General features: G+C 40.9%; 1 protein-coding gene across 2 annotated transcripts in view; it reads left to right on the top strand.

Annotated features, from left to right (window-relative positions):
• Window positions 1-4,189: 4,189 nt before the first annotated feature.
• ANLN (anillin actin binding protein) overlaps window positions 4,190-12,949 on the top strand; it is a 28,323-nt gene continuing 19,563 nt past the window's right edge. The window contains exons 1-5 of one of the 2 annotated variants that reach the window (XM_033164983.1): window positions 4,190-4,349; window positions 9,952-10,105; window positions 10,635-10,901; window positions 11,612-11,952; window positions 12,562-12,766. In XM_033164983.1, coding sequence (XP_033020874.1) covers window positions 4,332-4,349; window positions 9,952-10,105; window positions 10,635-10,901; window positions 11,612-11,952; window positions 12,562-12,766 — 985 coding nt within the window. In that variant the 5' untranslated portion in view covers window positions 4,190-4,331. The remainder of the gene's footprint in view (window positions 4,350-9,951; window positions 10,106-10,634; window positions 10,902-11,611; window positions 11,953-12,561; window positions 12,767-12,949) is intronic. The other variant, XM_033164984.1, reaches the window with a different exon arrangement.

Below are 12,949 nucleotides of genomic sequence, written 5' to 3'. Positions count from 1 at the left end.
TTGAATCCATTGCCCCGTGTCCGCTTCTCTGGAGCAGCAGAAAACAACCTTTCTCCCTCCTCTTTATGACATCCTTTTATATATTTGAACATGGCTATCATATCACCCCTTAACCTTCTCTTAAAGATTTCTTTATGTATATGTGTACAAATATGAAAGATTCAGAGACAGGTGAAACAAAGATGCAGTTTACCTTCCATGTTCATAAAGGATATTTATATCTGAATTGATTCAAATAATAGTAAGCGTTCATCCTTTCAATTTTATCATTTGGGCTTCAGTTCAGCTACGGTTACTTATTTTAATATATGAAAAAGGCTATTGTTTCAATGCCTGCTGGTGTAAACATGTCATTATTGCATTAATAGTTTTGAGTATAATGAAGAGTCACGTTATGATGTAGCTATTTCGTATTTTTTATTATTAATTGTGTTACACTCTGCAAAATCCATACACTTTTTTTGGTGCATTTGCAAGGAAAAGAACCCACTAACATATCATCAAATAGCACAGTACATAAAAAGTCAGCTCAAAATGTACACTCGTAAGGTTATGGGTCAGGAAAGTGGAACATATTTCAACTTGAGAGTAGCATTTACTCCTGAGTAATTTTCCAGGGGACACACACCAGTGGTGAATGGAGGAAGAAAAAAAGGTGGGCGGAACTATGAATGTAAATACTGCATTACCTTTGTATTGTAGGGTAATTTATATATACACTCACAAATTTCCAGACCTTTCTCTTTGAAAGCTGGATACACTTTGCAAGCTAGGATTTTCTAAATGCCAGAGAGACTGTGTCATGCGGCTTACAATAGACCTGCATTTTACTCACCCTGGTTGTTGGGAGAATAGTCAAGTCACAAAGCTTTTATGTAAACCTAGACTGTGTGCAGCTGATAGCTTTTCTCAGACTTGAAAGCCAACATTGTAGAGCTATCCTTGCCCATTGTACATACATTAATTATTTCTGTCCTGACGGTCTCTTCGATCAGAATGCCTTTGCAAGCTTTCTTAGAGCTTCAAGCGGAACCCTGCAAACTAAGTATGACCATCACTTCCGAAAGAGACATGTGTGCATACTGCATATATACATTGAGGTGATTGTCTTTCCTTCTGCGCAGGCACTCCCGCAATGATCAACACTTTCCCATGCCTTTGATAGTTTATGGAACTTCATTTAAGCATTAAAATAATAACACATCTGTTTTTTAGTGGGAGCAAATGGCTCATGTTCACATGTTCAATATGAGTGTTCACACAGCCCATTAAAAAGTGTGTGTAAATAATTAATAGTCCATGTCTATTTGGAATCTTTTGCAAGACATTTTGAGAACCTCTTGGGGTCACAAAATGGCACACAGGCATTCTAAATAAATAAATAAATAAATAAATAAATAAATAAATAAATAGGTTTATCCTTTCAAGAACACTTAAAAAAACTCTTTCCCGCTTTCTATATGCATGTGTCAGTGTGCGCACGAAATTGACAGCTTGAAATCCAGCCTTGCTGATTTTTTCCCACTACTCTGACTTGAATGGGATGTGAGGAAATGTCTGTCATGAAGCAGACAATCAAGTGCACGCTGTGCTCCCCCAGCTCTTATTCCGTTATTTTATTAGCAGGGAGGTGCCCCAGTAGTAGTAAGAGGGGGGACCTTGCTCCTGTTGCTTCACAGAAACAATTGTCCACATTGTTTGCACATAGCTGCTCTTCTTAGGTTTCTTCCTTGTGGAACATGTTAATATGCACAACATGAAACATGACCTCTTCCAAAATGTATGCACTCCTGATCAAGTGATTGCATTGATGCCTCCCACCTCCACCATCCCCAAGATTATATAAAGAATGCTTTCTGGCAGCTTCATATCCCTGAATGACTCCACTGCATTGGAGAGCTAAGGTCAAGTGGAGTCATTCAGACACTGAACTGATTGTGAGAGTAGACCGTTATAGAACTGAAAGGCACATTCCCATGATTAATCTGTGTGACCTATGCTGGCAAAGCTCTATGAATGTATATTTAGATATATAAATCATCATAATTTGATTAATGGGGAGGAAAACAGATGTGCAATGCTTTCGTAGAAATGGCACTATATTGTTTCTGGTTGACCATGAATGCATGCCAAGTAAAGTCAGCAAAATATATTTTGTTGAATGACAAAGAATGGAAACCAAAATTTGATACCTCAGCAAGTAAAGGAGTTTTTTGTCTCCCGCTGCACTAGCCTTTTATCTAATGAATGGTAAATCAATAGAGAGTCAATGCAATCGTACCTTGGTTTTCAAACAGCCTAGTTCTCAAACCTTTTGGCTCCTGAACGATCAAAACCCGGAAGTGACTGTTCCGGTTTTCAAACGTTCTTTTGGAAGCTGAATGTCCAATGGGGCTTTCGCGGCTTCCGATTGCCTGCATGAGCTTCCTGCAGCCAACCAGAAGCCGCACTTTGGTTTTCAAATGCTTTGGAAGTCGAACAGACTTCCGGAATGGATTCTGTATGACTTCCAAGGTGTGACAATGGCTATGGATCTCACTTACAATGCTGTAGCGTAGAGAAAAGAAGTATGTATTCTTGCCTCGTTGCATGTTGAAAATATAACGTGCAGAACACATTTCTTATGTCCTCAGCAAAACAGAGTCCAGCAGAAGTAAGCCTCCTTCAGACCTCTTTAAAAAGGAATGCAGTGACCCCATGGATTACGGCGCCGAGGACTCGTTTTATCGTCTACTGTGAAAAGCAGAGTTTCCACCTCCAAATTTTGCAGAGGGCAATTTGCTGGTGTTTGACGTCGCTTTCAAGTGAATCGGACAACATCGAGTTTGGGGCGAAACATTATTTCCAAGGGAAATAGCTGAGTAACATTGATCATAATACTATTCCCAGCAGAATCCATTCCTTTTCTTGTGCTTGTGTTATAGATATTTTTGTACCTGAAGAAAAAATGGAAAATGACGGACATCATTCATTTTTTTTTTTAATAATGAAAGAGATGGGAGGCAGGAAACTTTACCACTTACCTTAGGAATCTGTGATGAAAAGCAACTGTTTAATATATTTTCATAAGGTTGATTGACCCTGGCATTTCTCTCTCCTTCCTTTTCTCTTTTTCTTTCTTTGTCCTATATTCAGATTTCTTTGATGGCTTCAAGCACAGAAATCGGAGGTATGGGGGGTTGCGCAGTCAGAGAAACCATGGAGGTTTCTGCATACAATCTGTCTTGAAGGCCATAATTTGGACTGTGGTTTCCTCGAGCATCACCCGCCTCATTTGCACCCAAAGCATCCTGGGAACTGCAGTTTGTTAAGAGTGCTGAGTCATTAGGTGGCGACTATTTCCCCTCACAGAGCTAGAGTTCCCAACAGTGAAAAACGGTCCTCTTCAAGCAGGCCTTTCACTGATTGACATCCAATGCCCTTTTAAAATGTGTCGGTGGGAATTATGGGGTTGTTCTTTTTATTTTGATGACGTATCTTGTGTTTTTATATTCTGATTTTATGTGGTGGGGTTGTTGTTTTTTTTAAAAAAAATATTAAAGATTTATTAGTTTACAAAAACACGTGCCTTGTCTCTTTTTCCAAGTTGTGTTATCTACAGACCAGTTTCAATTGTTGTGAGACATTAGTGTGGCATATGATTTTATGTTGTGAAACCTCCCGAGGCCTGTAGGCGCGACTGGACCTAATGGTCAGGGGTCCCTTTTCCTTTACCTTTAAACAGGTTTAGGCTTGTACTGTGCCTCTCCCTCCCGGAAGGAAACGCGTTTCGTTAGAAAAAACAACAACGTTAAATGTCGGTTTCTAATCCTAGACTTGCTAAGGGGGAACGCAATGTAGCTTTCAAGGCCTTTTGAACTACGGCTCCCATCACCCTTGACCACTGGCCACGCTCGCTGGGGCTGATGGGAGTCGGAGTCCAACAGAGTCAGGCTACTTACAGGTCCTGCAACGAAGCCGTAAAAACAGCTTCGCCTGAATGGCTAATGCTCCCGTCCGTCATCCTCTTCACCCACCCGCTCCCATCAGGCGGCGCGCGCTGTTTCATTCGGAATAGCGGGGAGGAAGAAATGCGCATGCGTTCTCGAGGAAGTAACCCACCCCCACCACAGTCCCTTGAGAGTTTTAACCTCCGGCGTGTCTCGAGCAAGGCGGAGCTTGGGTGGAGCCGGGCGCATGCGCGGCGCGCCCCCCCGGCTGTAGCAGGCGCTGAAATTCAAAATTGGACGGCGGTTTGCCGCCGCAGAGGCTCAAAAGGGAGAGGCTGTTTCGGGAGCCAGACGCGGCGAGGGAGTTCGGTGGGCGCGCGGCTGTCGGCGGCACCTGCCGAGATGGACCCCTTCACTGAGGTGAGCGGCGCCCGCTGAGGGAGGCCTGGGGAGCGGGAAGGAAGCGGGGCGCCTCGTCCCCTATCTCTGGGCGCCAGGCCGACAGCTTTGCTGAGGGGTCTTTTAACTCCCTTGGAGAAGAGGGCAGGAGGCGGGCAATGCATTCCTCTCCCTCCCGCTTGGCTTTAATTTGGCCCAGGTAGGGGGTTTTTTTGGGGGGGGGGAGTTGCTTTTAAGTCGCTTTGGGTTGCCCTGCGATCCTCGGATGGAGGGCGGAATAGGAAGTGGGTTTATCATCATCATCAAGTGATTAACAGATTTAATAAACCAAATTAAATGTTGGAAAGCGGATTTGATCCTGAAGGGTGACATAGAAATTATATAATATAATATAATATAATATAATATAATATAATATAATATAATTAATATAATATATACAGCGACTAACAAATTTAGTAAATAATAATGGTGGAAAGTTGATTTCGTCCTTGTGGCCCGCGCTTGGGCTGCGATGCGTCCTTACTCGAGAGTAATAGCATTGGAGTCGTGGCAGCACCTCTGAATAAACCTAGCCAACTGGGGGGCGGGTTTGGTCCCCAACGAGGCTGCCTTCCTGGGCTTGCGAGCCCCCTTTCGCTCAGTTGGGTTTCTCTCTCCGCCCCTCAGTTAGACCTCCCTTCCCGACCCCGGTATGTTTTTATTTGTTTTAATGCCAAGTCTGTGTGCCTTTTGCCGTTCTCTGCCTAGCTTGGGGCGCGGGGGGCTTTTGGGACACGATGTATGTCTCCCTCGGTTAAAGACAAGTAATGCTTTTGAAATGAATCCCAGTTTTAAAGCTGAAAGTCGACCCCGCAGAAAGTGGCGCTTAATCAGTGATCGCCCTTGCGACTTGGAGGGTTTGAGGGAACTGGTTACTCCTGGGGACCTGGAGCTCTTGGTTTGTTTGTTTGTTTGTTTTCATCCCTGACCGTATTCTTTGCTCCGGGTCCCAATACAAAAGTCAGCAAAGGAAAAGGGCAAACCAACATAATTCAAATAGCTAACTCCAAGCACGTTGATTTTCCACTCTTTCTTTCTTTCCAAACTGCCTCTTTTTTCTTTCCATGACTCAGAGGAGGGAAATGAGACGAATGGGTGTGGCATTGCCAAATAGCTGTTCTTTTGCGCTTGTCAGAATGACTGCAGGAATACAGAAGCAAACGATGTTAACTCTCACTTTTTCCTGAATTATTCCAAGGGTTCACTTAAATGCTTCTAAAAGTAACTTAAACATTTGGAAAGTCGATGAGATTCTGGAACTATATAAACAAGCACAGCTATTTCTTAATGCTTATTTTTTAAAAACAGAAATCTACTAGGTGTCATGTAAAAATGCATTTCTCTATTTTTATGGTGATATAAAAAAAACCTGTTGACATTCAAATGTGGAATGAAAGGATATTAGTTTCTGCATGCAGAGCATACTATTTACCACTTAAAAGTGCCCAAAGTATACTAAGTGCTGAACAAATACTTAAAGATAAGACTGTCTCTGTCTACAAGCTCTTAAACAGAAAGGAAGGTACTGATGCATTATGTTGTCTTTAACTGATCTTTACAGTGCAATACTGTGTGTTTACTCTAAAGTAAGTCCCATGGAGCTTTGTGGAATTTACTTCAAGGAAGTTGTGCATAGGATTGACAGATCTCTAAAATGTCAAAACCTCTGAAATAGTCTGTATTGTAAGAAAACCACTTAAGAAATTTGAAACTTGCACAACTTCCTTGTGTTCTTTACTACTTCAAAGCTGCAGTCTTTTTGAAAGCAAGGCCAACAGAACACAGCACAACTTAACTATGAGTAAATATGTGGAGCACTCTCAGGGTGCCCTCAGCAACTCGCTGCTAACTGAATTTAAATTATATTTAAGCGGTCTTTCAGCTTACACAATGAGGGGTGTGTCAGAATCGACGGTTATCTTCTTGCTTCTGATGCTGCATTCAAACATTCAGTTTTTCTCCTTAATTGGAAGTGAATGACTTGATGAGACTAGTTCTGAAGAGATCCCTTTTTCAAGTTCTATTTATTAAACAACTTCAGTGTGCTATGTGCTGGAAATATTCCAGCTGATCCACACCCTTCTTAGAGATGCAGTTGTACTTCTTTTTGAGTTCGTAGCAATCAAACCTGATTTGAATTGTTGATTTAAAATTGTTTGCAGTATTGGATGCTGTGCTAATCTTTAAAGCATCTGGAACTTGAAAGGGAAATTTCACTAGTTTTACAACTTGATCTTATTTTTAATAACCATGCCAGTCTTCTGCCAAAAGTCCCCCTTCCTGTACTGTACAATGGAAAAGGCAGATTGCTTTGACAGGCAAGTTTTTATGAAAACTTAATACCAAAAGGAAACCTTATGCTTTTCTCTGTGGAGTTCTCTGATGTGAAGGAAAACAACTTCAAACACATGGGAAAAGTATATTGGTTTTTGTATGTACCATGTCTTTCTTTACACTTTTGTATTAATGTAGAAAAGTAAAGCAGAACACTTTACATGTTTGTAAGCTCTACATTCTTGAACACATTTTGGAATAAGAACTAAATATTGTTTTTAATTCAAGAACTGGCTTATGCAGATGGGAATACTGCATTAGAAGATAGAAAAGTGCATTTATTTCTTAGGGTTTCTTCTTCTTCTTGCTTCCTTTGCCTTGAGCATCATCATAATATACACTGAAGTCTAGTATTGCTTCTGACTACTTGGACCTGAATTCTCATAGCTTGGTTTGCATACAGTGTTGTATTTAACTGCAGTGTCAGCAGTTTTCAAATGAAAGCTTTTAACCTTAAATTTTTTTCAAGCTCTGCTCTGGATACCCAGTAACTCATAATATATGTTCGTCCTTGTAATATGGCAATAATGGCCTTTTTCATATGGATTTGGTAAGGATTGTAAAGCAGTCTGCACACTGTGAATTTAATTCATGCTTTAATTCATTCATATAGTACTGTTAATAATAATAATAATAATTTTATTTATACCCCGCCCTTCCCAGCCAGAAAACCGGGCTCAGGGCGGCTAACATCAATAAAAATCACAGCAAAAATAACATAAAAATGATCAATTTAAAATAACAGATTAAAATACAAATTTAAAAATTCAATTAAAACTGCAGGTCTCAATTTCAAAATAACCCACCAATAAAAGATGAAGCATAAATATGAAACAGAAACCAACCCAAAGGCCAGGTGGAACAGCTCCGTCTTGCATTCCACTTGTTTATAGGTCTCATTTAGTTTGTTAATAGTGCACATTTGTGGATAGTTCCCATGATGGCTGTTCTCTACAGCTGGAGGCAGTAATGCTTTGGAATACCAGTAGCTGGAAACTACAGGAGGGGAGAGTGTTCTTTTTGAATCCGGCTTGCAAGTTTCACACAGGCATCTTGCCACTGTGAGAACAGGATGCTGGACAAGATGGGCTGTTGGCCTGATCCAGCAGGCACCTATGTTCTTGTATATCAGTACAGTTCTCCAGATTAGCTGAGAATCAGTATGGGTACGTGCAAAGATATATCCTTTATGCCTCTTCTCTTCTGCCCTGTGTCCCAATTCAGCAGCAGGATGAGTGTGTTCAGGGGTGGAGGTGCTGGTGGTAGAAAAGAGATGGAGAAAGTTGTGCCCTTGCACGTATCACCATGGACAAACTTTGAATGGAAGGGAAGCAAAAAGGGAGCATTTCTGCATCATATTCTGTCTTCAGTTCTACGCAGTGGCGAAGCTGCGTGCTCCGGGGACAGAACAAATGGGGGCATGGGTGGTGCGCGTCCCGGGGGCGTGGCATGCTGCCTGCGGGGGCATGGCACCCAGTGCGGTGTGGGAAAATACATGGCCAGGGGGTTGCCATGATGGTACCCCCCTCCCCGATGGTGCCGGGGGCGTGGCGCTCCCCCTACCTCCCCCCCGTTCCTCCGCCAGTGGTTCTACACTCAACATGTTGGCCTACTTCTGCATGAAGTGGCTAGTCACTTAAACCAAATAATACCACTGCTTCTAGGGTTGTGAAACCTGTTGGATATTCAGATCCCAGAAGTTTGGGCTGCAGAAGCGACAGAGACCTCCTGTGTTTTGTTATGATCATTATTCAGCCAGGGGCACATATTAATACACCCACTATACCCCAAATAGGAAAATGGGGGCTCTTTCAATAACTGCGCCTAGCTTCTGGGACTTCTGAGGAAATAAAGAAATGAGCATTTTTGAGATGTAGTGCTACTTTTATTTATGTAGGTTTCAAGTGATTCTGATTGATAATTGAATTGCATTGACAACTGTACTGAGGATAGGGTTGCTGAAGGTCTAGAAAGCTGCATTTTTGTTCTAAAGATTTCTACCACATCTTTCAATCAAACCATCTTCAAGACAGCTTACAAGCAACAGCTTACATTAATACAAACCATCTCCCTCCCAAACAATGCATACTGTAGTGTAGCAGACCTTAGCTGATGGATAGGTCCAGACATGCTTCCCTCCAGCTCTGCAGTCCCAGGGCAACTGGCAGTTGGAACTGAGTGTCTTTTCTTGCAGGAAAGCAGATGCTTCTTAATTGGTTGGTGGATGGGCCAGGTTGGTTTTCTCCTTGCTGTGATGTTCTTCCTGGGACACCGTAGTTGGTGGCAGAGGCCAGAGTTTCCCTTTGCTTCAGCTCTGCAGTTCCAGGAAAGTTTTATAGAGTTGAAAATTCCTAATAAATGACATTTGATGTGTAACGACTAAAATACTTGGAAGTAATAGGCTGATGGAACCAAATGGAATGTGACTGGCAGGCTTCCCAGCTTTAAATTGCTATTGTTTAGCAATTGCATTGCAACATATTTGCTATTTAATCTCACATCTGGATAGTCTTGGACATGCAAGTATACCAGGATTAAACAGTTAAAGCCACTATTTTTACTTTCCTAGTAATTTGAGAAAAACCCTTGCTACAAGTTTGTCTTGCTTTCCTGAACTGGAAAATTCCTTCATTTTGCAAATACTTCCCCCTGCTGGTTGTACTTGTTCTGTATTCAAATCTTTCTGACCCAACCTTCTACCAAATTTTGGATAAGGTGCAGGACACACACTAATTAAAAACAATAATCTGAAATGATATACAGCATAAAATAATGAATTGGGTTTAAGAGCATGTGATTTGCCTTCGTCCACACAGATTTTTTTTGTGAATAAGAGCCACCTGCAACGGTGTAACTCAAAAAACAATAGGCGTCACAGTTCCAGCTAGTTGCACGCCTTATGACATGCAATTCAAGCACAGACAAACATTTTTGTATCTCTTGTGCAGTTTGAGCATTTGTGGCAAGCACTAGACATTTCTTTATTGCGGGTTCTCCAAAATATTTCTGTAGTCCCTGTCCAGCTAGTGAACACAACTAAGACATTCCAGCTGGTTTATGCACTGAGACTGCCTATCTCCTCCTTGGACAAAAAAACCACTATAGCTTTTGTTTGTAGGAAGCTTCATAAATTAACATGCTACTTGTTGACATCCCACTTTAATCAATGAACTGGTTGTATTAACAACCTGAAAGCAGTGCAGTCCCATTATCAACTTACCCATAATAATCTTTGTGTAATATTTAGAAACTTCTAGAGCGAACCCGTGCGAGGAGGGAAAATTTGCAGAAGAAGATGGCTGGGCGGCCCACAGCCGGAGTGCGGCCTACAACACAAACAAAAAGGAGCAGAGAACCTTTGTCAGAAGCTGGTAACCAACCGCTTCAGCCTAGCGAAGAAGGTATTTTTTCACTTGCATGAGATTGTGTGTGATTATACTCAGGTGTACAGGGTTTTGTGTGGGCAAACTTGTAAAGTTACTTGCTCAGTTGTCTTGCTTCTCACTTAGTAGCCAAATGACATTGATATCTAGTAATGATAAACATTATGAAGTAATATCAAAGCTCATTTAGTTAATTATGGGGCTGCATTCTGGAACTAAAGTGTAACAAATACCATTTGAACTATATCAGGAATTTTGTAAACAAAACTGTCACATGTTTATTTCAGTTGTTTCATAGTATTTATATACTACTTAATGCAGTATTCAGAATTTCTAAGCAGCGTTCAGACAGTTTGACTCATTAAATCATTTTTAAAGCTAGGTAAAGGAGATAACAGTAATTGGAAATTTTCTAAGGAGGGGAATAAAAGGAGCTTGAACTTTTTTTCTTGTCTGATAATTTTAAATTTCTTCTTGAATGACTGTTGTATTTACTGCCATTGTAGCTTTAGCCTAAAAGCCAATCCAACTTTCTCCCCCAAAACAGCTACAGCAAAGGCGAGTACAAAGCCATCACCATCCAAAAGACGTTGTTCGGACAATGTGGATGTTCCACTTTCTAATTCAGAGAATAGGTATCCAATTAACTCTTCTTCAATGGACCATGCTGCTTCTGAAATAACTCCTACCTCTCAGATTATTGCCCCGTCCATTGAGATTGAAGAGCAGGATGCGAAATCTGAGCAAACTCCTGTTGCTTCAGTTAAAACACGCATGCAAAAGCTGGCTGAACAACGACGCTGCTGGGACAATGGTACAGTATGTCTTTATTGTGCATGATATGCATAGCTTAAAAAATCTCTGCAAAGACATAAGCAAGGGAAAGTTCAGTATCACTTCATGCCATTGTGGTGTTTAAAAAGAGATACCTAATTGCAGGCATCCATACAACTAAATTTCCTATGTGTAGAATGTTTTCCCTGGGTGGGGGAAGAAGTTGTTTTCTGCTTCAAGCTAGTTTGGCTTGCTTGCCATAAGTAGCTATACTTGTCACATACCATGAATCAATTACTTGAAAGGAAAAGGAGCTGTCATTCCCAACTCATTAAAAAAATTGTCTGATTGCCTCGAGGCGATTCTTACTTGATGTAGACAACTGTGAAAGTTTATCCCATACTTTTAGCACAGGTTAATCCTTGGTCGTTACACAAACCTACACTATATCTATTGTATTCAGTTTCATGGGATCCTCTGGTACATAGGTCAAGTATGAAGTATGAGTTCTCTCATGGTTCCCAACATCTTTGTCTCATTTGTTGGGAGGGCAAGAAGAACAAAGTAGCCTTTCCCCCCTGTGGGTTCTTGTAATATTCCACAGGTGATGGCTGTAGAAATGTTCAGAAGTAGCTGGGCATTCTGGCTTGCTTCAGAACATTTTTTATCTCATTTGGTATTTTTTTTTAGTAAGAATTGCTTTAATAGCCACGTGTCATAACTCTGCTTCTCTGTATTCTTAATTTTCAGATTTGTCTGAAAGTTCTTGTATATCTCCTATTGAATCAAACAAATGCGTCATTTCCCCACCCAAACAACTTCCCCTTACAACTGATACCCCAATAGGTCGAAGAGGCCGTTTAGCTAATCTTGCTGCTACAATTGGCTCCTGGGCAAATGACCTAAGTCATCCATCTGCAAGGCAAAACAATACACAAGAACAGCCTGGTACGACTTGTTTATCCAAATTGTCCACTACTAGTGGAGCATCTGCTAGAATCAATAGCAACAGTGTGAAGCAGGATGCTGCATCCTGTTTGCAAAGGGCTGTTGAGCCATCTGTGAATAAGTCAGCAAACTCTGAGATATTGGTAAGTGATCATATTTAATCTGATGTTTATTTCTATCATACAGTGGAGAGACTGGCAATATGAAGATGTAGCCTTGCAACCCTTCCTAGGGAATTGGCTCCATTGAAAACAGTTTACTTTAGGAGTTGGCACATTTAAGGCGGTGCAATAGAAGTGGCATTTTCAGGAAAGGAAATACAAGTTTGTAGAGTGCAATCCTTAACAGATATCAAAATCTAGCAAAATCCTAATCTGAGTCAGGCTTTGGGGAATTTGTGAACAATTGTAACATGTTTAAAAGATAAACTAGGCTGAAAAGACTAGTGTCAATTATAAAATCATATCTAAGCATACTTCACCTGGTAGTTACTTATTGAGATCCTCTTTTAAATAGCAAGTATTAAGGAATGCACATAGAGATATTACAGAGACAATGCAAAGTTCTGACCCCTGTTGCAAATGACTGTTTTAGCTGTGATAGTAAAAACAGCAGTGGAGGAGATAGAAGCGTTCGTTTAGCTATCCTAGTAGAAATCCATTGGCAACATTAAAAAATTAGGTGGATAATAATCTTTGCTGTCTTTCTGAGCTGAGAGTGACAACTAACTGTTCTCTCTAATCCTCTTTCAGAGAACTAATAATTCCATAGCAAAATCTTCAGGAACAACTAACAATCATTCTAAGGAGACTGAGGTACCAAAACGACTGCTGCAGGAAAAGGCCAGCCTTAAACCACCATTGAAACCTGCATTATCTCAACCACTTTCTGCCAAAGAGGAGCGAATCAAAGGAACACATGTACAAATTGATTCTAAGGATAAACCAACCACACCAGGTGAAGGGTTGCACCATTATTTAAAGCAGCATTTTTTGTAGGGATTTTAACTAGAATTTTTTTATAGAAAATGATTTCTGCAATTAGCTGACATAAGTGATATGGCCATGTCAGAGTGAAATTTGAGCAGTTTAATCATACCTGGAGTATACTACGTGCAAAGTTTTAGTTAAGTCATGAGAA

This window comes from Lacerta agilis, chromosome 12 (assembly GCF_009819535.1).
Source record: "Lacerta agilis isolate rLacAgi1 chromosome 12, rLacAgi1.pri, whole genome shotgun sequence".
Taxonomy (NCBI): Eukaryota; Metazoa; Chordata; class Lepidosauria; order Squamata; family Lacertidae; genus Lacerta; species Lacerta agilis.
This window is presented reverse-complemented; position numbering and strand designations above follow the sequence as displayed.